At 39.1% G+C, this 22,653-nt stretch overlaps 1 protein-coding gene across 1 annotated transcript; it reads left to right on the top strand.

Annotated features, from left to right (window-relative positions):
• Positions 1 to 3,517: 3,517 nt before the first annotated feature.
• Positions 3,518 to 22,445, top strand: tdh (L-threonine dehydrogenase). Its single transcript, XM_072557471.1, has 9 exons — positions 3,518 to 3,556; positions 9,704 to 9,896; positions 11,805 to 11,847; positions 12,511 to 12,581; positions 12,672 to 12,821; positions 13,158 to 13,330; positions 13,887 to 13,977; positions 20,324 to 20,593; positions 21,228 to 22,445. Exons 2-9 carry the CDS (start codon positions 9,713 to 9,715, stop codon positions 21,365 to 21,367), a joined length of 1,122 nt encoding a protein of 373 aa, XP_072413572.1. The 5' UTR covers positions 3,518 to 3,556; positions 9,704 to 9,712; the 3' UTR covers positions 21,368 to 22,445.
• The last annotated feature ends 208 nt before the right edge of the window (positions 22,446 to 22,653 follow it).

Below are 22,653 nucleotides of genomic sequence, written 5' to 3' on the forward strand. Positions count from 1 at the left end.
AGGACGACAAAAAGCAGACATGAGATAGCTTTGGCAAATAGGGTTAGGAGAATACAAAAAGATTTTATAAATACATTTAAGGACAAAAGGGTAACTAGCGAAACAATAGGGCCTCTCAAAGATCAACAAGGCCCCCTATGTGTGGAAATGCAGGAGATGGGGCAGATGCTAAATAAGTATTTTGTATTAGTGTTCACTGTGGAGAAGGACACGGAACATAAAGAATGTGGGAAAATAGATAGTGACATCTTGAAAGCTGTCCATTTTACAGAGGTGATCCTGGATGTAAAGCGTAAATCCGCAGGACCTGATCAGGTGTACCCTAGAACACTGTGGAAAGCTAGGTAAGTGATTGCTGAGTCCCTTGCTGAGATGTTTGTATAATCAATGGCCACAATGAGGTGCCGGAAGGCTAGAGGTTGGCTAACGTGGTGCCACTATATAAGAAAAGTGGTAAGGAAAAGCTAGGGAACTATAGCCAGTGAGCCTGATGTCAGTGGTGGGCAAGTTATTGGAAAGAATCCTGAGGGACAGGATTTACATGTATTTGGAAAGGCAAGGATTGATTAGGGATAGTCACCATGGCTTTGTATGTGGGAAATTGTGTCTCACTAACATAATTGAGTTTTTTCACAAAGTAAAGAAGGCGATTGATGAGGGCAGAGTGGTGGACGTGATCTATATGGACTTCAGTCAAGCCTGCGACAAGGTTCCCTATGATAGACTGGTTAGCAAGGTTAAAACACATAGAATACAGGGAGAACTAGCCATTTGGATACAGAACTGGGTTGAAGGTAGAAGGCAGAGGATGATGGTGGAGGGTTTTTTTTCAGACTGGAGGTCTATAACTAATGGTGTGCCACAAGGATCGGTGCTGAGTCCATTGCGTTTCATCATTTATATAAATGATTTGGATGTGAACATAGGAAGTATAGTTAATACGTTTCCAGGTGACACCAAAATTGGAGGTGTAGTGGATCGCGAAGAAGGTTACCTCGGAGTATAAGAGTCCAAAACTAGAGGGCATAGGTTTGGGGTGAGAGGGAAAATATTGAAAAGGGAGCTAAAGAGCAACTTTTTCTTGCAAAAGGTGGTGGAATGAAAGTATGGAATGAGCTTCCAGAGGAAGTGGTGGAAGCTGGTACAATTGCAATATTTAAAAGGCATCTGGATGGGTGTATGAATAGGAAGGGTTGAGAGACAGATGGGCCAGCTGCTGGCAAATGGGACTACATTAATTTAGGATATCTGGTCAGTATGGATGAGTTGGACCAAAGGGTCTGTTCCCGTGATGTACATCTCTAGGATTTCATAACGCTATAATTAAAACCTTTAAATTAACAAAGATCAGAAAGTTTTGAACTTATGTGAACCATACCCAGAACTACTGTGTTGACGTCAGTCCACAATCTTTTATATGTGTTTAAGATTAATTGACTTGAATCAGACCACTACTGATGATCAATTATTATTGTTTTTTCATGTCTGCTTCTGGATTTAACCCATCATCAGGAATATCCTTCCTACATCTAACCTCTCGAGTCCAGTTAGAACTGTATAGGCTCCTATGAAATTTTCCCCTCACTCTTCTCAACTCTGATTAAAAAAACACCTATCTGATTCAATCTCTCCTCATTCAAAGTCCTGTCAACTGAGGAATCAATTTGGTAAACATTCACTCACTCCCACTATCGCAAGAACATCCTTCCTCAAGCAAGGAGACCAAAACCGCACACCATATTCTATGTGTGGCCTCGCCAATGCCTTGTTTAACTGCAATAAGACATCCTTCTTTCTGTACTCTACTCTTCTTGCTATAAAGACTAACATACAATGTGCCTTTTTCACTGTCTGCTGCACCCATTCACTTGTTTCAGCAACAGGTGCAGGAATTCACTCAGGGCTCATTGAACATTCCCCTTTCTCAATTTATAGCCATTCGAATAATAATGTCTCCTATTTTCCTACCAAAGTGGATAATCTCTCATTTATCCACATTATACTGCATCTGGCATGCATTTGCCTACTGAAACATGTCCAAATCACACTGAAGCATCTCTGCCTCCTCCTCACAGGTCACTCTTCCATTATGTATGCAGTTTTGCCTGCCATTCAGAAAGCAAATAGTTTATTCCTACTCTTTGTTACCTGACTGCTAACCAATTTTCTATCCATCTCGATGCACTGCCCTCAATCCCATGCACTTTAATTTTACTTTATTTTATGTGGGATTTTATTGAAAACCTTGTAAAGTCAAAATAAACCGCATCCCCAATCAACTCCAATTACAGCCTCAATGAATTCCAAAAAAATATTCAGCACAATTTTCCTAATTTGTAAATCTATTATGACTGTGTCTAATTCTACCTGTTTTCTTCGTGCTGTGCTGTAAAATCATTGATAATGAACTCTCGTATCTTTCTCACAGACTGATGTCAGACTCATTGGTCCATAGTTTCCTGTTTTCTCTCTACTTCCTCCTTTAAATAGTCTGGTTAAATTTGCTCCCTCCAATTTGTAGGAACTTTTCCAGGGATTAAAGCATCTTGGAAAATGACCATCATTGCATCCATATTTCTGTGGCTACTTCCTTCAGTACTTTGGATGCAGATTATCTGGACCTGGGGATTCATGAGCCTTCAATCCTATTTTGTTCAACACAAGTTCTGTACTAATGTAGATTTGCTTCAGTTCTTTCCTTTTTCTAAACCCTCTGTTGTTCCACATTACTTCTGGTACATTATTTGAGCCTTATTTTCCTGTTTTCACAATGTTTAGCAATAACTTTGTTCCCCATTATAAATTCCTGTTAGACTGCAAAGGTCCTACCTTAGTTAAAGATTGTAAAAGGTTTTTTTTCTAACTTTTATGATGTTTTAATCACTTAGTACGCCTACATACTAACTTTTGCTACCCACTGTACGTTGGAATTGTGTGTAAATTTTGTTGCTAGAAGGGCAGTTTTCTGGTGCGTTAGGTCAAGTTGATAAAGTTTGGGCATCCACACCTCGCCGACGGCCAGAGCCGATCCCACCGCCAACGGGGTTACCTCCCAATCAACATCAATTGCCTCTGGCAGGGAAAGAGGAAGCCAAAGTGGCATTGCCCTGCCCGAGAGGATGGAGGCGATAAGTCAGAATTAAAGATGTTGTTTTAACTCGCCACCTGCTTTCTGAGTGACACTGATAACAGTAACGACGTGCTACAGTTTACCCTAGAAGTGCAACTTCTTAGTTGTGTTTCAGACAAAGGGAAGAGAAGCATTTATCTCCGAAGTGCCCACTTGCACGAGATCTGGATTCCCCCTACCCGGGAAAGCCGGCGCCACGTGGGGGCCGGGAAGCCGGTCCGCGGTTCCTGCAAGCTGATTGGTGGTTGCGGGACAGAAACAGGCGAGACTCTTCCCGATGGACCAATGGGCCGGGAGGCAGGGCACCACCAACCAATCGCGGGCAGGTGTTGGCCCCGCCCCCCAAACCCGTCATATAAAAGAGTAGCGCGGAGTGGCTGATGCAATCAGATTGGGGCCAGACAGATCGTGATCGACGCGTCTGAGGTAGGGCTTGGTGTTCCCGGGCACGGGCTCGAGGCCGCCCCGCCACCAACTGCTTTAAGCATGCGCTTAGCTAGGCCGGGCCTGGCAGGGCAGTGCCACTTTGGCTTCCTCTTTCCCTGCCAGAGGCGATTGCTGCTGAGCGGGAGGTAACACCTTTCAGGTCCCGTTGGCGGTGGGATCGGCTTTGGCCGCGGGCGGGGTGTGGATGCGGAAACTTTCTGTCGCAGCCTCGCCTGCCCACAGGCGGATGTCTGTCTCACTGTGGTAATCTCTCGCAGCGTTAAGGTGTCTGACCTTACGTGCCTGAACGTAATGCACATTCAGGGTTATTTGCCCGACAGTGTGTTCTGTAATTGATGGGACCTTCTTCACAATCTGTTTCTCCCCAGCTGAATGAGAACCTAACTGCATTTCAGATGTGAATGGGTACTGCAGCTTCAACAACCCCTTCCGATTAATTTCATCCCCAATGTTACAGCTGTTGGGTTTTTTTTTAAAAGCGGAAACCCATGATGTGATCCTGCCCTTTCGTTAGCTGAACTACATCAGTGAGAAGACAGGACAGTGTTGCTCTCTTTGTCATTGAGAATGATATTTCTGTGACAGTGTCCGTCAGTCTCTCCTTTCTAAGCTTAAGACAGGGAGCGCGCATCCGTTCCAGTGATCGGAGTGGAACAAGGAAGTAATAATGAAATGACGTTTGATCTGAATTTCGAAAACCTAAAATTTTAAGAGGAAGTAACCATTGTGGCCGAGGATAGGAATTAAGTAGTATAAGTGGCTGAAGGTCATCCTCAACATAAATATGATTCAGAGAATTAAGAACAGAGAAGATTATCTGAAGTGACACTACAATGGCAAAGAAGGGAAAAAAAGTTTACATCTATTTGTAATACTAAATGTGTGTACTGGCAAACAGTTTCATTTTTATTCTGTAAATGTCTAAAAGGCGATTTCCAAACTTTCCCATTAACCCATGAATTTTACCATCTAATATTGAACACTTAAGAAATTGATAGAGATGTTTTCTCAAAGAATCAAAATTAATTTGATCCACAGCTGTTTTTAAATATTTTAATTCCGCTGAATTGGTTTCTAGGTTTGACAGTACAAGGGCATTTATCAATTTTCCCAATTTGATTGGGCAGACATTAAGATTTTTCGAGTTATGTTAGGACCAAGAATAAAAGTCGTAAAATAATTGTCAAAAATCCAATAAAGAATTTAGGAGATTATATCTTTGCCCAGAAAGTGATTAGAATGTAGATTGCACTAACACAAGTGACTTACTGAGGCTAGTAACAGATGTCTTCAAGGTGAAGTTAGTTAAATAGATGAGGAAGAAGGATTGTGTGGAGGATAGTTAAAAAGAAACCAAAAGAACTGCAGATTAACTGCTGAAAGTCAAAAACAAAAACAGGAATTGCTGGAAAAGCTCAGCAGGAGTGGCAGCACCTGTGATGAGAAATCAGACTGAGTGTTTCGACTCTGGCGATAGTTAAACAGGATTAGAGTGGTGCTGGAAAAGCGCAGCAGTTCAGGCAGCATCTGAGGAGCAGGAAAATCGACGTTTCGGGCAAAGGCCCTTCGTCAGGAATAGAAGGTGTACATTTGCAGAACTGACCCATCCTTTGTGCTTCTCCATTTAGAAGCTCTTCATCCCTCACAACCTTTTTTAACCATTTGATGGGAAGCCTAATTTGTGATCTAACTCCATATTTGCTCTGCTCCATCTCTGCTTTCTCTGCATAGAAGCTATCAGAGTTGCTGAGTTTCTCCACCAATTTCTGTTATTGTTTCAGATTTCCGGTCAATGCAGTTCTTTGTTCAAAATTCTTTAACTCTGTATACCTTAAATATTTTGGCTAAGGAAAATTAATCACTCAGAATTAAAATTAACATTGATTCATCTATTATGGAAGAATGTTCCACTTTTCAAATGTAGAAGTGGCTTGTCCTTGAAAGGGCTGTGTCAAATTATTGAACTCTTGACCCCTGTTTTTAAGTTGCCTCACCAACAAAAATAGGGTAGATCGCTTTAATATTCATCAAATCAACTTCCTAAGTTCCGGGAAATAACATTTAGTTTGTGTAATTTGTTTGCAATTTAAAAATTGGACTTTAGATATCATTCCACGAACTTGAATATTTCTGATATTGATTGTTTCATGACCAGAAATTATGCTGTCGGTTGTGTAGGTCCCGAGTTCTGGAATTCCCCTCCCTAATCGCCCCTCTACCCTGTTTTCCTCCTTTAAACACTCCTTTAAAATGCTATGTATTTAACCAAGCTTTGGTCATCTGACCTATTATGTGGTAAAAACAATGACTGCAGATGCTGAAAATCAAATACTGGATTAGTGGTGCTGGAAGAGCACAGCAGTTCAGGCAGCATCCAACGAGCAGCGAAATCAACGTTTCGGGCAAAAGCCCTTCATCAGGAATAAAGGCAGTGAGCCTGAAGCATGGAGAGATAAGCTAGAGGAGGGTGGGGGTGGGGAGAGAGTAGCATAGAGTACAATGGGTGAGTGGGGGAGGAGATGAAGATGATAGGTCAAGGAGGAGAGGGTGGAGTGGATAGGTGGAAAAGAAGATAGGCAGGTCGGACAAGTCAAGGAGGCAGTAACTGAGCTGGAAGTTTGAAACTAGGATGAGGTGGGGGAAGGGGAAATGAGGAAGCTGTTGAAGTCCACATTGATGCCCTGGGGTTGAAGTGTTCCGAGGCGGAAGATGAGGCGTTCTTCCTCCAGGCGTCTGGTGGTGAGGGAGCAGCGGTGGAGGAGGCCCAGGACCTCCATGTCCTCGGCAGAGTGGGAGGGGGAGTTGAAATGTTGGGCCACGGGGCGGTTTGGTTGATTGGTGCGGGTGTCTCGGAGATGTTCCCTAAAGCGCTCTGCTAGGAGGCGCCCAGTCTCCCCAATGTAGAGGAGACCGCATCGGGAGCAACGGATACAATAAATGATATTGGTGGATGTGCAGGTGAAACTTTGATGGATGTGGAAGGCTCCTTTAGGGCCTTGGATAGAGGTGAGGGAGGAGGTGTGGGCACAGGTTTTACAGTTCCTGCGGTGGCAGGGGAAAGTGCCAGAATGGGAGGGTGGGTCGTAGGGGGGAGTGGACCTGACCAGGTAGTCACGGAGGGAACGGTCTTTGCGGAAGGCAGAAAGGGGTGGGGAGGGAAATATATCCCTGGTGGTGGGGTCTTTTTGGAGGTGGCGGAAATGTCGGTGGATGATTTGGTTGATGCGAAGGTTTGTAGGGTGGAAGGTGAGCACCAGGGGCGTTCCGTCCTTGTGACGGTTGGAGGGGTGGGGTCTGAGGGCGGAGGTGCGGGATGTGGACGAGATGCGTTGGAGGGCATGTGGACGAGATGCGTTGGAGGGTCTTATGTGACCTGTTAATGATGTTTTTAATTATCGGTGTATGTGAATGTCCAAGTTTTTTTTGGACCAACATTGTTTCTGAATTTAAACTACTTTGGAAGTGATCTTTTGTTCTCTGTTTCAGTCCAGACTAGATGATCTCCCATTTCCCTACATTAAAATCCATTAGCATGGATTTGCGAATTTCTTTCATTTATGTTATTAATATGCTCCCAATAGCACTGCTCACAACACTTGTCAGTGGGCATGCGCAAGTAACTCCCAAATTCAAATTGTCATGGGTAACTTGGCAGAGGCAATCAATGCTGCCCAGCCAGCACTGTACATATTGCAGGAGAGAAGTAAAACAATGAAAGTACAACAGGTGCCAACATCTCCACAAAGTACAACATTTTATGGCAAGGCTATAGGGGCAAGCATTTTACATAACTGGTGCTGTTTCTACAGGATAATTTGATTTACAACTGATGGGGGAATTTAAGAAGTGCAAAATGCACGCACATTTCTGAAATGTTATCATGTTGTAGGTTTGTCCATTTAGCTGATAAATGGAGCAGAGAGGGTACTGAATGGTGTTTGGAGTAGACACCTGGATAACAGCAAGCTTAATTTATCTGACCTCTTGCCCTGTAGTTTTTCCCTAGAGCAGTGAATCTCTGGGGGAGAGATTCACAAATTTACAAATTTGTGAAATTTGAAATTACAGATTTTACAAATTTGTGAAATCTGAATGTTTTATAAAATAGCTCTGTAATGGGTCCTCAGAAGAGAACTTGGTCTACATTGTCAAGTTCCAACTACATAACTGAAAATCCTTTAGCCTATCTGGTCCCAGTACTATATTAATCCAGTTAAATCTCAGTTTTTGGCAGCTGATAAGACCTTTTGTTATAGAGCAATGAAAAGTGTGACACTATTTGCAGACTACTAATAAGACAATAGTTGGTACAGCAGTTAGTATGATAGGTTAACTTGGTAAAATTCAGAAACCTGTGCTTTCTAGTAGTGTCTTTTGGCATACCAACCCCTTCGTCACCAAAAATGTTTTGCAATGATAGGGATTGGGGATTAATCCTATTTTAGGTAACGGGTAGTAGGGAATGTGTATGAGCACTGAATTTGTGGTGAATTGCCAGTCTTGGACAAAAGTTCTTCCAGATCTTAGTGATTTGTGTGCTTTAGTCATATTTGGGGAAAGCAAACTGCTGTGTTTTTGAAGTCATTTTGTGATTGCTCGGATGTTCTTTGTGCATTATTTGCTAAGATTACTTGCTTGAATTCTGATTTATGAACTAGATCGATACTTGATGATATCAAAAGTGTTGACCAGCTTCCAATTGGATTTGTTTTGTGGATATTGTTGATCAGCTGCCATTACAGCAATTAAAAATGGATGTAGTCTGGTGAGGATCAACAGAATGTTTTGTGCACTTTGGTATAAGGTAATATTATTTACGAGGTTGGAACTTTTGATCAGATTAGATTAGATTAGATTATTTACAGTGTGGAAACAGGCCATTTGGCCCAACAAGTCCACACTGACCCGCAACCCACCCAGACCCATTCCCCTAACACTACGGGCAATTTAACATGGCCAATTCACCTAACCTGCACATTTTTGGACTTTGGGAGGAAACCAGAGCAGGCACGGGGAGAATGTGCAAACTCCACACAGTCAGTCGCCTGAGGCGGGAATTGAACCCAAGTCTCTGGCGCTGTGAGGCAGCAGTGCTAACTACTGTGCCACCGTGCTGCTCAATGTTGCACATAACTTGTTTTGTTTATTCAGCTTGTTTTAGGTACAGTGTGTTTCAGAGTAATTTGTTCCACATACATCAGCATGCATAAGCAAATAACATCTGGAAGCATTTGCTGAAAGCATTGATGGTTAACAATTTAAAATTTTAAAGAAAGAGGGCATCTTGCAGTGGTGCAGTCAGTGTCAGACAATTGATGTAGATGTTTTACTTGCCATCACTGTTTTAAAGGCATTGTTCTCTATATGCATCCTTTTTTGAATTGTTAGTTGGATATACATAGCATGCAGACAATATTGTTTCTATCTTTTGTTTTTGTTTTTTGCATTGTAATCAGTAATTTTCCTCGATCAGCATGAACTTATCAATGTTTTATCCTTTGTAATTTTTCTCAATCTAGCTGGCTATATCCTTTACACTGAATTTACTACTGGTAAAGATGTTGATATGATGCCAGTGTTGTACTTGTCAAGTGCTGGATTATAAACACATCAACTAAGATATTTGTTTTTACATATTCATGAAGGAATGAGAATTGGATGGATGACTGGAATAATCCAAGGAGCAATCAATAGTACCAACAAATAATGTGCATTGAAACTTGAATAGAACAGCAAGGTCAAAGGACATAATTTGTTTTAAACCAAATGAGTATCTAAGTTTAGAAATTATAAACATTAAATATAATATATCCAATGGGAAATTCTGTAGCCAGGAGTGCTGAGAACGAGGGATATGCAAATATAACATAGCTGTGATGATACATGCCACTCCTGAATTTGAGAGGAAGATAGGTGAACAAGGTAAGTTTATTGGAAGGATCTGCTGACAGAAGAAGAGGAATGGAGTACGGCTGATGTGTGAAATGGCATGAGTTATTTCTAGAATGATCTATTTCTCTTTTGTAGATTGTTTAAACATGTCAATAAAGATTCATTTAAAATTACTGAATATGTTTTGGAGTATTACTTTAACTGCCTACTTGAACTTACATCTTTTATTCTCAGACGTGAAGAATGCCAGTTTTCAGGAATTTGGCCAAGACTGCTAAAAAAGTGCTACTGAGCAATGGTTGTAGTTGCCAGATTCCTGCTGTGTCAGTCAGACTGATGAGCTGCTCTCCAAGACAAATAAATGTAGATGCAAGCTTTCACTCTGTGTCTTTTGCTGAATCGGATCATCCCCGTGTTCTTATCACAGGTATGTGGTGTTTTAAATTTGATTTCATTTCGATACTTAGAATAAAGGAGCCTATATAAAATTAGATACTAGTATTACCTTAAATTCTAATCTTTGACTTTGAGGAGAAAGAAAACAACTTACTAACTATTAAAGCATGATATGTGCAATAGGTACAGGTTTTCCAGCCCAGGTTTTACTTCATTTCTGGGCATTCTTTCTGTCTTGCCCCTGTGAAGCAAGTTATCATCTTTTGGATATGGTTTTATAGATAACCCCACTGCGCTCTCGCTCTCTCTCTCTCTTCCCAACCCACCGCCTTCCAAACACCATACTCAATTTTTGTTCTTGAAGCACGAGTTCAAACAGTGTATTTGATTACAATATTTAGCATGATCATATCTGATGTCCTCCTTTTAAATGCCAAACCACACGTGCTTGAGTCACTTTGAAATCAGAATCCAGCTAACATTTTTAACTCTATCCAAATTCAAGGACACTTGAGAACCGTTGTAAGAGTCCCATGTCAGCTCCAGCTGAATACAACTAATACAAGGTAGTCTGCATATCCAATATAAAATTCTCAATCATCAGAGGCACTGTTGTTGTCTCCAGTGTTGAAAGACTTGAGATTTTAGATCCCAGATATTCAAGTTCATTCTAATAAATGTATTCACACTACATCGTAAAATTATACAAAAAAAACCAAATGAAGTAAACAGGTTACAGGAATCACTCCAGATCAGAGAAATGAGATTTACTGCACAATAGTCTTTCTTATCTGATGAGGTTGTAGCTGTGTACATCTTTCTACGTCGGTGAATTGTTTACAAAAATCTAACAATTGTCTTGGAACAATTCGGTTATGAATATATTATTTTGTTTACATAAATACTTGTAGCTATATAATAAATCTCAAAAGTAAAAGCAGGAGTAAACCGTAAAACTCTTAGAATTTGCTCTGTCACTCAATATGACTGTGGCTAATTTTTACCCTCTTTGTTGCCCTTTCCCCAAACCAAAAAGCATTTCAGTTTTAAGTCTGACAAACAATGAAGCTTCTGCAGGCTCTCAAGCAGAGAATTTCAAGGATTTTTACCAAATTTCTCATACCCTGTATCCTGAGATTGTGCCCCCAAATTCTAGGTTTCTCAGCCAGAGAAACATTTTGTTTCCAATGTTCATGCTATCAAATCCCTTCAGAGATTTGTATTTAAATAAGATCACTTCTCATTCTTAACTCTAGTATGGGCCCAATTTGCTCAGCCTTGTAAAGAACAACTCTCATTTCAGGTACCAATCTAACAGGCCTCTCCTGCATCACCTCAAATACAAATATATGAAAATTAAATATGCAATTTAGTTATCAGAATTTAAATATCAAAACATTTAGTTTTCCAGGTAGTCCTCGCCAAAGCCCTGCCCAGTTGTAGAAAGACTTCTGTATTCTCATTCCAATCTCGTTGCAATAATAAGGCCAACACACACTTATCTTCCGAATTGCTGCATGTACCTCTGCTAAATTGGTGTTCATTGTGCAAGTGAGCAGGGCTCTTCAGACATCAGTATTTACGAGTTTCGTGCATCAAAGTAAATCGGCTTTCTATTCTCCTGCCTAAATATGTTAAGTCATGCAGCCTGTTGAATTGTATATTCTGTTTGTGTACTGTTTGTATAAATCAAGTTTCATTTTGCACACTGTGCAACTAATGTCATATTAATCGTGCTTATAGTCACTCTTGCGGTTTTCTAATCTATCAAGATGAACAATTGTTGAACCTGACCTGGCTATTTTTGGAATTCTTACCTGAAGGATGAACTGATCTTGCCACAATAGCTGCATATGGATTTATTCAAGCAAGCAAAACTGCTAGTGAAAGTTAAATGCGTTGTTTTAAATTTTGTGCTAATAAGCTTTCTGTATTTCAGGTGGCTTAGGACAGCTTGGTGTGGGGCTTGCTAACTTGTTAAGGTATGTGAGTAAAGTTTGAAATATAGAAAGTTCACGCAAATCAAATGATAAATGTGCAACAATTTATGTACTTGACAAGACTGCAGGTAAGTTTCCCACTCAGATGGGATAGTCTATACCTTTTTAGATGTTTGGAATCTGTCAAACCAAGAGAAGATCAGAAAAATTAAATTAAATGAACTAGACCTAAAACCAGTTGTGTTGGTGTTTTTTCATGCTCTTTCAAGATTAATTAGCCTGAATCAGACCATTACTGATAATGAATAATCCTTATCTTTCCAAACCAGTTGGTCTTGTAAATTATCTAAAGCTTTCAGATTAAGGAAAGCATGCCAAACTTTTATGATACCTATTCAAATGGAACCTTTTACTTAATTTCTGTGGCTAATTTGTATAGATTCTAGACTTTATTGATGTGCCCATAAAGTGAGCAAGAAAAACATTTTGAGAAAGTGCAAGTTTTTTTTGGATTAGTCATGTATACATGGAATGGGCTGGGAGCAGAGGGAAACAGCTTGTTAGAAAATTGGCGACAGGTTTAGATAAAGGATCTGGATTGGTGCAGGTTTGGAGGGCTGAAGGGCCTGTTCTTGGGCTGTAATTTTCTTTGTTCATATACCTCAGTTAAACATCTTAACAAGAATATATTGATTCTTTCAACAGAAATCGCTTTGGTAAAAACAACGTAATTCTCTCTGACATCAGGAAACCCCCAGATCATGTGTTCCACAGTGGTAAGTGCTCAGACTTTAAAAACAGAAAACACATTTTTTTTTAAAGAGACATTCAAATTATTTTTAACAAATCACTTCTTGATTATTTAGGACCATGTATATATTCTGACATCTTGGATTATAAGAATCTGCGTGAAATTGTCGTCAACAATCGTATCACATGGCTAATTCACTACAGTGCTCTGCTGAGTGCAGTTGGGGAAGCAAATGTCCCTCTAGCACGCAATGTCAATATAACCGGTGAGGAATGTACAACAATTGATACTTCTGTAAATATTCCATTTATATATTTAGCTGAATTTGACCTCTGTTTGAAATTTTAACTTGGCAAATAATGCACCAAGGTGCATTTTAAATGTTTTGTTTGCAAGTATAAATTTGAGCTACACTTCTTCTACAAGAGCAAATCTATTTTCGAAAATGAAGGTTTTAGTTGGTCATTTTATAAGTGACATATTTAATTGAGGTGTTTTAAAGTTCTTCCAACATATTTTGTTTTGTTTCATGAGTGAATTGTACTGAACAAATCTCTCAATGTGTTTTTGAAGTTTTATGTGTAACATTATCTGTTAACAGGTCTGCATAATATTCTGGATATTGCTGCGGAACATAACCTTCGCCTGTTTGTTCCCAGCACAATTGGTGCATTTGGATCAACTTCTCCCAGAAACCCAACTCCTGATCTGTGCGTACAGAGACCTAGAACAATCTATGGCGTCTCCAAAGTGCATGCTGAGCTTATGGGTGAGGTATGTATCTCGGTGCTCTGTATCTTCAAATCTCTCTACCCTATAAAATCCATTCCGGTTTTAATAAGAATGTATTTTTCAAATATTTAAATCAAGAATATGCTTGATTTAATAAATGGTCTGAGAATGAACAAGTATTTGTTCAATTTTAATTATTCTGATGTGATTCACCATAAATCCTCCTCTGTTGACTTTTAAGTTTTCTTTTTTTTGTAACTCCTTCCTCCAGAATATCTCTGACCTTCCATTTGATCCCCGCTCCAGGCAAATTGTTTCCAATTCTATTTACAAAGCCTGTACAGCTGATGTATCATTGTGCATGCAACGTATTTTGTTTGGGAGCAATTATTTGCTACTGTGGCTACTCCAAAGAGAAGTATTGACTCAGTCCCTTTTTATATTTGTATTTGTAGAGAATCAGCAAAATCAAAACAGGTTTGATTAAATCCTGTCAGCTTGCACTAAAAATTACTTATATAATTATGCAACAATATCAGTGGTAGAGCAGAATTTTTCTTTCTGTGCTGAATTTAAATATATGCTGTTTGCTCAATAGTATTACCATCACAAGTACGGCATGGATTTTCGATGTCTGAGGTATCCTGGCATAATTTCTGCAGACACCCAACCAGGTGGCGGCACAACAGGTATATCAGCTTTCTTCTGTGATCTTTACACAATGAACAATATTGATTTAATACAATACTCACTAGTTATGCATCATGTAAAGACACATTTAGTGCAGGTTTATGAACATCTGACTTATGAATGCTCATATTTACAAATGTAATGCCATGCATGATTGTAGTTTTAAAGATTTGGTGTACGAACATTTCCTGTACTTAGAAACAGCTGCCCTCCATTGGGTTCCAAATTCTGCACAATTCAAACAGATCCAGAACACAACCTGTTCACAATCCAGGAACTGCCTGTTGTAGAGAACCGTGGTGTGGAAAAAGCCATCGTATATCAGAATTCTCAGTCAATAGAGTTTTACCTGTCCTGCATTCTGCATTGCATTTAAATCTAGACTCCATTGTAGCAGCATATTTACGAGAATGCCCCCGCTGATCTCAATTGTTATAGCTGATGCTTTGTCATTTGAAGAAGGATTTGTGCTAAAACGTCAGAACAGGAGCAATCTTTGAAAAAAAACCATAAAGCATGTGGAGGACTTGTTCATTTAGGGGACTGCGTGTGATTTCAAATAATTAGGAAACCTGATGTGGCTTTTTGTTTTTCAGTATCTAGTCATCAACTGTCCCTCTCATGTATTGCTTCATCTTATCTGAGTGCAACCAGTGCATCTTGAGCAATTCCTTCAGTTCCTGCCTTGAATTGATAGCTCTGACATATGACTTCTTGGCTCCTCCTATTTATCTTTGTGCTGCTCTTTTTCAGGTCATTTATAGTGGTTGATTTACATGTACTTTGTGGAGCTTAATCCTGACTGAGTAACATCTTTCAGTTCAACATCAGGAAAAACTAAAGCAACTATTTCAGCTAACACTACAAATATTTTATGTCACTGACTTCACCTAACTTCTATTCTAAGCTACATACTTGAGCTGAAGCAAAGCTGTTTGCTTTCTTGAAATTCTTTCCAACCTTTTTAAGGTGAAAATTGTATATTCTGTTCAGTAGTAAAATTGATTACTTCTAGTCTCTAAATGTTTGTGTCAGCCTGTCTGCTTCTAAAACGTTTTGTATTTGCCATCGTTAATCAGAGATTTGACTACACTACAAAATGTAAGAACATAACAACAAGAAGCATTTATATGGTATATTTTAAAGTAACAGAACATCAATGCATGTCACATTTAAAGCAAAACTGGACATTGAACCAAATAAAGTAACATTTGAGCAGATGACCAACAGGCTCGGCAGAGGCAGGGTTTGAGGACTCAAAGCAGAAAATGAATTGAGATGACGTAAAGAGAGATTTCTAGAGCTTAAGATTTGTCCAGCTGAGAGTGTGGCCACTCTCAGCTGGAGAATTAAACTTGGGGTGCTCAATGCCAGAGTTAAGCATGCATTTTTGGGGCTGAGGAGGATTATAGCTGAGGAATAAGACCATATAAGTATTTGAAAACAAATGTGTGGACTTTAAAATCAAGGTTTTGCTTATCAGGATCCCACTTTAGGCCTGCAAACAAAGGCATGATGTGTGAACAAGACTTGGTGTGAGTAAGCACACAGCAGCAGACATTTGAATGACCACATTTATACAGGGTACATGATGGGAGACTGGCCAAAGTGCATTGGGATTTTCAAGAATAGAGGTATCAGAAAGATTGTTCACGGATTTTAGCAGCGGATCGACTGAGACAGACAGAGGCAGAGGCAGATTCTGACAAGGTTCAGAAGGTGGATGTGATCTTAATGTGTGGATGTGTGGTTAGATTCCCACATTGTTTGCAGTCTTGGTGTTACCAAGTTCATTGAATCTCAAGTGACAGTGAAAGAGGTGGTGGAGTTAGTAGCTAGTTTGAAGTGGACCAAATGTTGACATCTTTGATCTTTTCAATATTTCATTGTAGGAATTGTTTTTACTTATTCAGTACTGGTTATTGGGCAAGCAGTCTGACAGAATTTAGTAATTGTAGAGAAGTACTAGTGAAACAGAACTGGCTGTGATTAACAGATATCTGAAAAGTATTACAAGCTCATTGGTGACATCGCCACGGGAAGAGGACTAAGAATTGGTTATTTTTTTGGCAACGCTCAAGGTAGCTGCAAGAGTGAAAATGAGGTATTTCAATTGCTTCAATAATAATTGGATAAGACTGGAACTAGGCAGAGTTCTTTCCCAACCAGCAGGATGATGATGGAAAGGTGCTGGAAACAAAAGGTGTGGTCATCCTTGTCAAAGTCTGCAGGCTGATCAAGGAGGACTGGAAGGGAAAGGTTACAATGGTAACAATTGCATTAGATATCACTTGTGACTTTTTCATGAACTATTTCAGCACTGGGATAGGAACAAAAACTAGATGGAAGGAATTGAAACAAAGAAATCTAGGAAATGTGGGTATTTGAGAGGTGACAACACTCGCAAATGAAGATAGGATACAGGATTGTAGTATCTCTTCAGAAAAAAACGATCACAGATAATAACTTCTAAATAAAGAAAAGGAGAATATCTGAATAGTGAATTGTTGGCAAAATCAGCTAATGAGAGGACCAGCAAACAAGAAAGATGAAAAGCAGTTTAGTGGGAAGAGAGTCAAAGGAGTCAGAAATGGGCATGAAGAGCTGGGTATGAAAACTCCCAGATCACTGTTCCACAGGCTTTTGTGTATTTGACATAAAACTTGACATTTTATGTTCTCCTGAACTTTCTCTGCTGTCTCCCTAAAGTTCTGTTTCTCCCCATCGAATCTTGTTCTTATCTTTTGACTCCAGCTCTTTCTGCAAACACTGTGTTTCCTTTTTGCATTGTTACCATCAGGTAAATAGACTTAGAAACTGTATAAACTTTTGTGGAGTGGCAGGAAAGTCCTGTAACAATAAAGGTTCTGTATATAAATTAAAATAATGCAGCCAAAGTTTACAGTGGTCAGATTGTGTTGATTTGTACAGTATGGCATGGCAAAAAGAAACACCACATTTGAAACTTAAGGAAATAGGATCCTTTGCAATTAAGTCCCAAAATAAACCAGCACGTACACACTGCCTCCTGAAACCGTTCTATTACAGTCAAGTAATTTTAGACTGTTTTCACTATCTACATCGGACATAGTTGATAATCTGTACTTAGATAAATCAAACCCATGAGAGTTTTAGCAATTACCTTACTACAAACAAATAATGCAGTGTTTATGTTTTAAATTTTAAGAGCACTAATAATTGATTTAACATTGAATTCAGCAGGGACCCAATAATTCTGTGAAGTCCAGAAAATAAATTCTGAAACTAGTCTGTTTAGTTTCTGTGATAAACTACGAAATGTATCTGCAATTTTTATTTGAAGCAAATTAATATGTACAGTTATAAATGACTTGTACTTAGCACCTATAACTCGGAGAATCATCCACGGCAATTCGCTACCAGAATAAAGAATCCTTCTGAGGAGACAGCACCTAACAAAAACTGAAAAATCAAGTAAAAAGCAGTAGTTACGATAATCGTATTCTGAAAGTGTTATTCTTCAGTATTTGCCTGAATTCCTTTGTGAAACTTCCATAAATTGTTACGCTGTCAAAATGCTCTTGAGTATTAAAGCCAGTCGTGGTTGTTACTGAAATCTGCGTTAATTTACTTATGAGCAGTGTTTGTAGATTATTTGAGAGTTTCAGGAATCCTGATTGAGAACATTTGGTATTGTTTCCAGACTAAGATTAATTTGACACAGATTGGAGGTTTTTTCCTGATCTGTTGCTAAAAACTTAGTAACAACATCCAGTTGTTTGACATCCTTTTTATCACTCCTTAAGCGTAAATCAGCAGGCTCTAAATGAAAGGATGGGTTTGTAGGGCAAAGGCATGGACCAAAGCATCTGGATATAGGTTTGCTCGCTGAGCTGCAAGGTTTGTTTTCAGACGTTTTGTCATCATACTAGATAAAATCTTCAGTGAGCCTCCGGATGAAACACTGGTGGTGTAGCCTGCTTTCTGTTTATATGTTTGGGTTTCCTTGGATTGGTGATGTCATTTTCTGTTATTTTTCTCAGTGATAAATGGGATCCAAGTCGATATGTTTATTGATTAGCGTTCCGGTTGGGATGCCATGCTTCTAGGAATTCTCATCTATCTCTCTGTTTGGCTTGTCCTAGGATGAATGTGTTGTCCCAGTCGAAATGGTGTCCTTCCTCACCTGTATGTAAGGATACTAGTGAGAGTGGATCATGTCTTTTTGTGGCTGATTTAATGTTCATATATCCTGGTGGCTAGTTTTTTCTGCCTGTTTGTCCAATGTAGTGTTTGTTACAGTTCTTGCAAGGTATTTTGTAAATGACGCTACTTTTGCTTGTTGTCTGTACAGGGTCATTTTAAGTTAATTAACTGCCTTTTTCATGTGTTTATGGGTTTGTGGGCTACCATGATGCCAAGGGGTCTGAGTAATCTGGCAGTCATTTCCGAGATGTCTTTGATGTAGGGGAGAGTGGCGAGGGTTTCTGGGTGTGTTTTGTCTGCTTATTTGGATTTGTTGCTGAGAAATCGGCGGACTGTGTTTGATTTTCCTCTGCTCTTCTTAGTTCCTCTGCTCTACAGTGTGTAGTGGCTCATTGAAATAATGCAGCTTCGTTTGTGGATGTTGGGATGATTGCTTCTGTCGTTCAATATTTGGTCTGCTTGTGTTGTTTTCCTGTAGACACTGGTTTGAAGTTCCCCATTGGCTGTTTGCTTTACTGCAACATCTATGAATGGCAGTTTGTTGTTGTTTTCCTCCTCTTTAGTGAATTTTATGCCAGTAAGGGTATTATTGATGGTATTGAAGGTTCCCTCTAATTTGTTTTGTTTAGTGATGACAAAGGTGTCATCCACGTAGTGGACCCAAAGATTGGGTTGGATGGTTGGCAGAGCTATTTGTTCAAGTCTCTGCATTACTGCTTCTGCTAAGAACCCTGATATCGGAGATTCCATGGGTGTTCTGTTGGTTTGTCTGGTAGGTTTTGTTGTTGAGGGTGAAGTGGGTGGTAAGGCACAGGTCCACTAGCTTGATGATATTCTCCTTGTTGATGAAGTTGGTGGTGTTTGGTGTATATGTCTTTTGGTACTTCTAATAGTGTAATCAGTGTTTCCTTGGCTACGTTGATGTTGATGGATGTGAGTAAGATGGTTTTGTCAAAGGAGACTATTATTTCATCCTCTTCTATCTTCATGTCTTTGGCCTTCAGGAATTCTTGGATGGAGTGGCATGAGTCTTCTACTGAGTGTTTTAGTCTTTATTGTAGCTCCTTGGCCAGTCTGTAAGTTGGTGTTTCAGGTAGTGAGACTGTGGGTCTGTGGGAGGGTCCTGGTTTATGAATTTTGGGGAAACACTTGTTATAAGAATTGTTAAAGCCAGCTACATCACCAGTGCTTTATTCAGAGGCTCACTGAAGATGTTACCCAGTATGGTGATGAAATGCCTGAAAACGAACCTTCCAGCTGAGCGAGCAAACCTACCTGAGCTAGAAATTTTCTCAAAACTTGCTAACCAAAGCGTCTTTACAAAGTTGTATGAAAGAAGAGGCAAAGCGAACTTGCTGGAGGGTAGAGGCATATTGGGGATGGAGAGGGGGAAATCTTTTGCAATATGACTTCTACCCATTCCATAATCTATATTGAGTGCACATGAAGGTGAAGCACAATGGAAAACGTTAAATTTAAATTCCTTCAAAATCTGACAAAAGCTGAGTAGCATTTTAAAATAATGGTGAATTGAAGCAATAGCAAACATTATTTAGTTCCAAGTTTACAAATTGACAAACTATGTCAAGAAGGCATATTAGAATTTATTTGTGGATAGCCACATTAGGTTGAGGGGTGACCTTATCGAGGTTTATAAAATCATGAGGGGCATGGATGGGTAAATAGACAAGGTCTTTTCCCTGGGATGAGGAGTTCAAAACTAGAAGTTGTAGGTTTAAGGTGAGAGGGGAAAGATTTAAAAGGGATCTGAGGGGCAATTTTTTCACGCAGAGTGTATATGTATGGAATGAGCTATCGGAGGGAGTGGTAGAGGCTGGGACATTTACAACATTTAAAAGGCATCTGGATAGGTATATGAATAGGAAGGGTTTAGATGGATATGGGCTAAGTGCTGGCAAATGGGACCAGATTAATTTAGGATATCTGGTTGGGATGGACCAAAGGGTCTGTTTCCGTGGTGTGCATCTCTGACCCTGCTAATTGTGAAGCTTCAAAGCTCAAATGTTTCTTCAGATTATATGTCCACGTAACCAAGGTGACCAACTGCAATGGTTACACTGCACATCTTTTCACAGTTTAACTGAAGCATGAAAGCTTTCATGCCACATTCAACCATTAGATGTTTGCTTTTTTTTTCAGATTATGCAGTCCAAATTTTCCATGATGCTGTAAAGACAGGGAAGTTTGAATGTTACTTGAAGCCTGATACAAGGCTTCCCATGATGTACATTGATGACTGCCTACGTGCAACATTGGAAATCCTGGAAGCACCAGCGGAACAGCTCACCATGAGAACCTATAATATCAGTGCTATGAGCTTCACTCCTGAAGAGCTGGTGGCTGAGGTTCGAAAGCACTTGACTGACCTTGAGATCACCTACAAAATTGATGAAATGCGCCAGGCAATTGGTAAGAGATGTGTAACAATCAGTATTGTGTGGTGTAGAGTTTGCAGATCCATCTGGTACATAATTCTGATTGCACTGTATATTTTGGTTGATTTGTATTCATCCCTGGAATTTATATTTTGACCTTATTATGCACTGTATTCAAAAGGAACTTTATTCTGTTTAATTTATGAATGAATTAATAAGTCAGGCAACTGCCATTGTGGCTTTTCAATCGATCCATTTTGAAGAATCCTCACAGATCTAATCAACAGTAACTTCTGAAGAAATGGAATTACACCCTTTTAAAATTAAAATTCAGAGCCAGAGAAAATGTTTTGCAGTAATTATGAATTATCATAAAATGTAAAAGTTTGCTGAGATATGAACGTACCAGCTCCAACAATTTTTCAGCTATGTTTGTAATGGGTAGATGTAGCTACTGGATTTTAATGCTGAGTCTGTTATCAAGGTACAAGTTGATATGTAGTCTGACAGATACTCTGGAATTTGTCCATGAAGGTGACTTGTCATGAATTTAAGAATAATCATCTGCAATGATGGAAAATCTTGGACAAGCTTCCTTATCCACAATTGCGGCTCGTAGAAATGTTCAAAGCTTTTCTCAAGTTTACCATTTGTCTGTCTGTTTTTAGCTGATAGTTGGCCAATGGAATTCGATGACCACAACGCTCGTCAAGACTGGGGCTGGAAGCATGAATATGATCTTTCTGAGCTGGTCTGCACAATGCTAAATTTCTATACAACTGATAGCAGGTTGATGCAAACAAATTAAAGAAAAATGAAAGATTTTTGAAGGACCAGAATCTACAAGGGGATCCAATGTATATAAGAACATCATTAGATGACAAAATTTAGATCACTTTTGAGTAAATAGTCTTTTTTCGCTACTTGAACCAGGCTGACTGCTATGGCTCGCTGTGCACCTTGTGCAGCAAGAATATAAAATGTAATGGTTGATGGTAACCTGAAGAAGTGTTTGGTTTAGATGAAGAGTGCTGTTACAAAGGGCTGCCAACTTACAGGGCAGAGTATTTCATTTGAACTATTATTTATTTATAAACTTTCAGTTCTGAATTTTATTCTTGATAAAATGTGTACTTTGTGCAAAGATGGGAGGGAAAGAGTAAATGTTCACTTCATCTTTTAAAAATTATTATTAGAGCCTTAAAATATTCTTCAGTACTCAAGTTAAAAATGGAGATAGCTGAAGGTTATTTAATAATGTAGTTGAATGAGTTGTGTAATAAGCTGTATTCTACTCGCAGTTTATTTAATCTGAAGAATTTTGTTTTGTAGACTATTTACAAAATTGAATGTCTTAACCCGATTCTGTTTCTGTAAAGAATTAATGCAGTTTATCTCAAAACATCCATCATCTGATCAAACACTCTACGCTATGAAAGCTGATTAATCATAGCGTAAATGTTTTTGGATATTGTGCAAACATTTGTTTTGCATTTCTGACTTCTTTTCATGCTATAGCACTTCATTAAAAGCAAATTTTCATAAGGGTAGAGCGGCCTCCGATGTTTTGGCATAATTGTGCAAATTCTATAATTTATAATAAGGAAAACCAAACTGATGTCCGTATAGTGATGGATGGTCAAAAGATGAAAAAGCAATTCCATTACTTTTATGCATTTTTTTTTAAATGAGTATGTGTGTCTTTAAAAGTTCTTGCTGGCCACTTTATTGCAAAACGTGTCTTTTTTTTTATATCGAGCAACAATTTTGCATTAAGTTTCAGATTTTTGCGTTTGAAGGTTTTATTGGACTTGATGTCTTGCAAATAATCTTTTTTCCTCAATTTTGTATATTTAAAAAAATTAAAAGAGCATGCAAAATCCAAATATATTTGCAAGTTTATTCTTTAACATTTGCCAAACCATGCTTTTCACTGTTTATTACCATCAAATTTGAAAGAGTTCGAGGAAGTGAAAGTGGAAAGTGTGATTTCAGTGAATCGCAACTGTAAGTGTAGCTCATTTATTGAGGTAATGGAGAAAAGCATCAAATTCAAGAATTGGTGAAAATGTTAGGTTTACACTGCAATATTTT

This window comes from Chiloscyllium punctatum, chromosome 3 (assembly GCF_047496795.1).
Source record: "Chiloscyllium punctatum isolate Juve2018m chromosome 3, sChiPun1.3, whole genome shotgun sequence".
Classification (NCBI taxonomy): Eukaryota; Metazoa; Chordata; class Chondrichthyes; order Orectolobiformes; family Hemiscylliidae; genus Chiloscyllium; species Chiloscyllium punctatum.

Bases quoted from the DNA above. Each gene is read 5' to 3' on its own strand.
- tdh (XM_072557471.1), top strand. From the start codon at position 9,713: ATGCCAGTTTTCAGGAATTTGGCCAAGACTGCTAAAAAAGTGCTACTG. The intron at 12,582-12,671 runs GTAAGTGCTCAG...TTGATTATTTAG, and splicing joins AGATCATGTGTTCCACAGTG to GACCATGTATATATTCTGAC. The intron at 12,822-13,157 runs GTGAGGAATGTA...ATCTGTTAACAG, and splicing joins ACGCAATGTCAATATAACCG to GTCTGCATAATATTCTGGAT.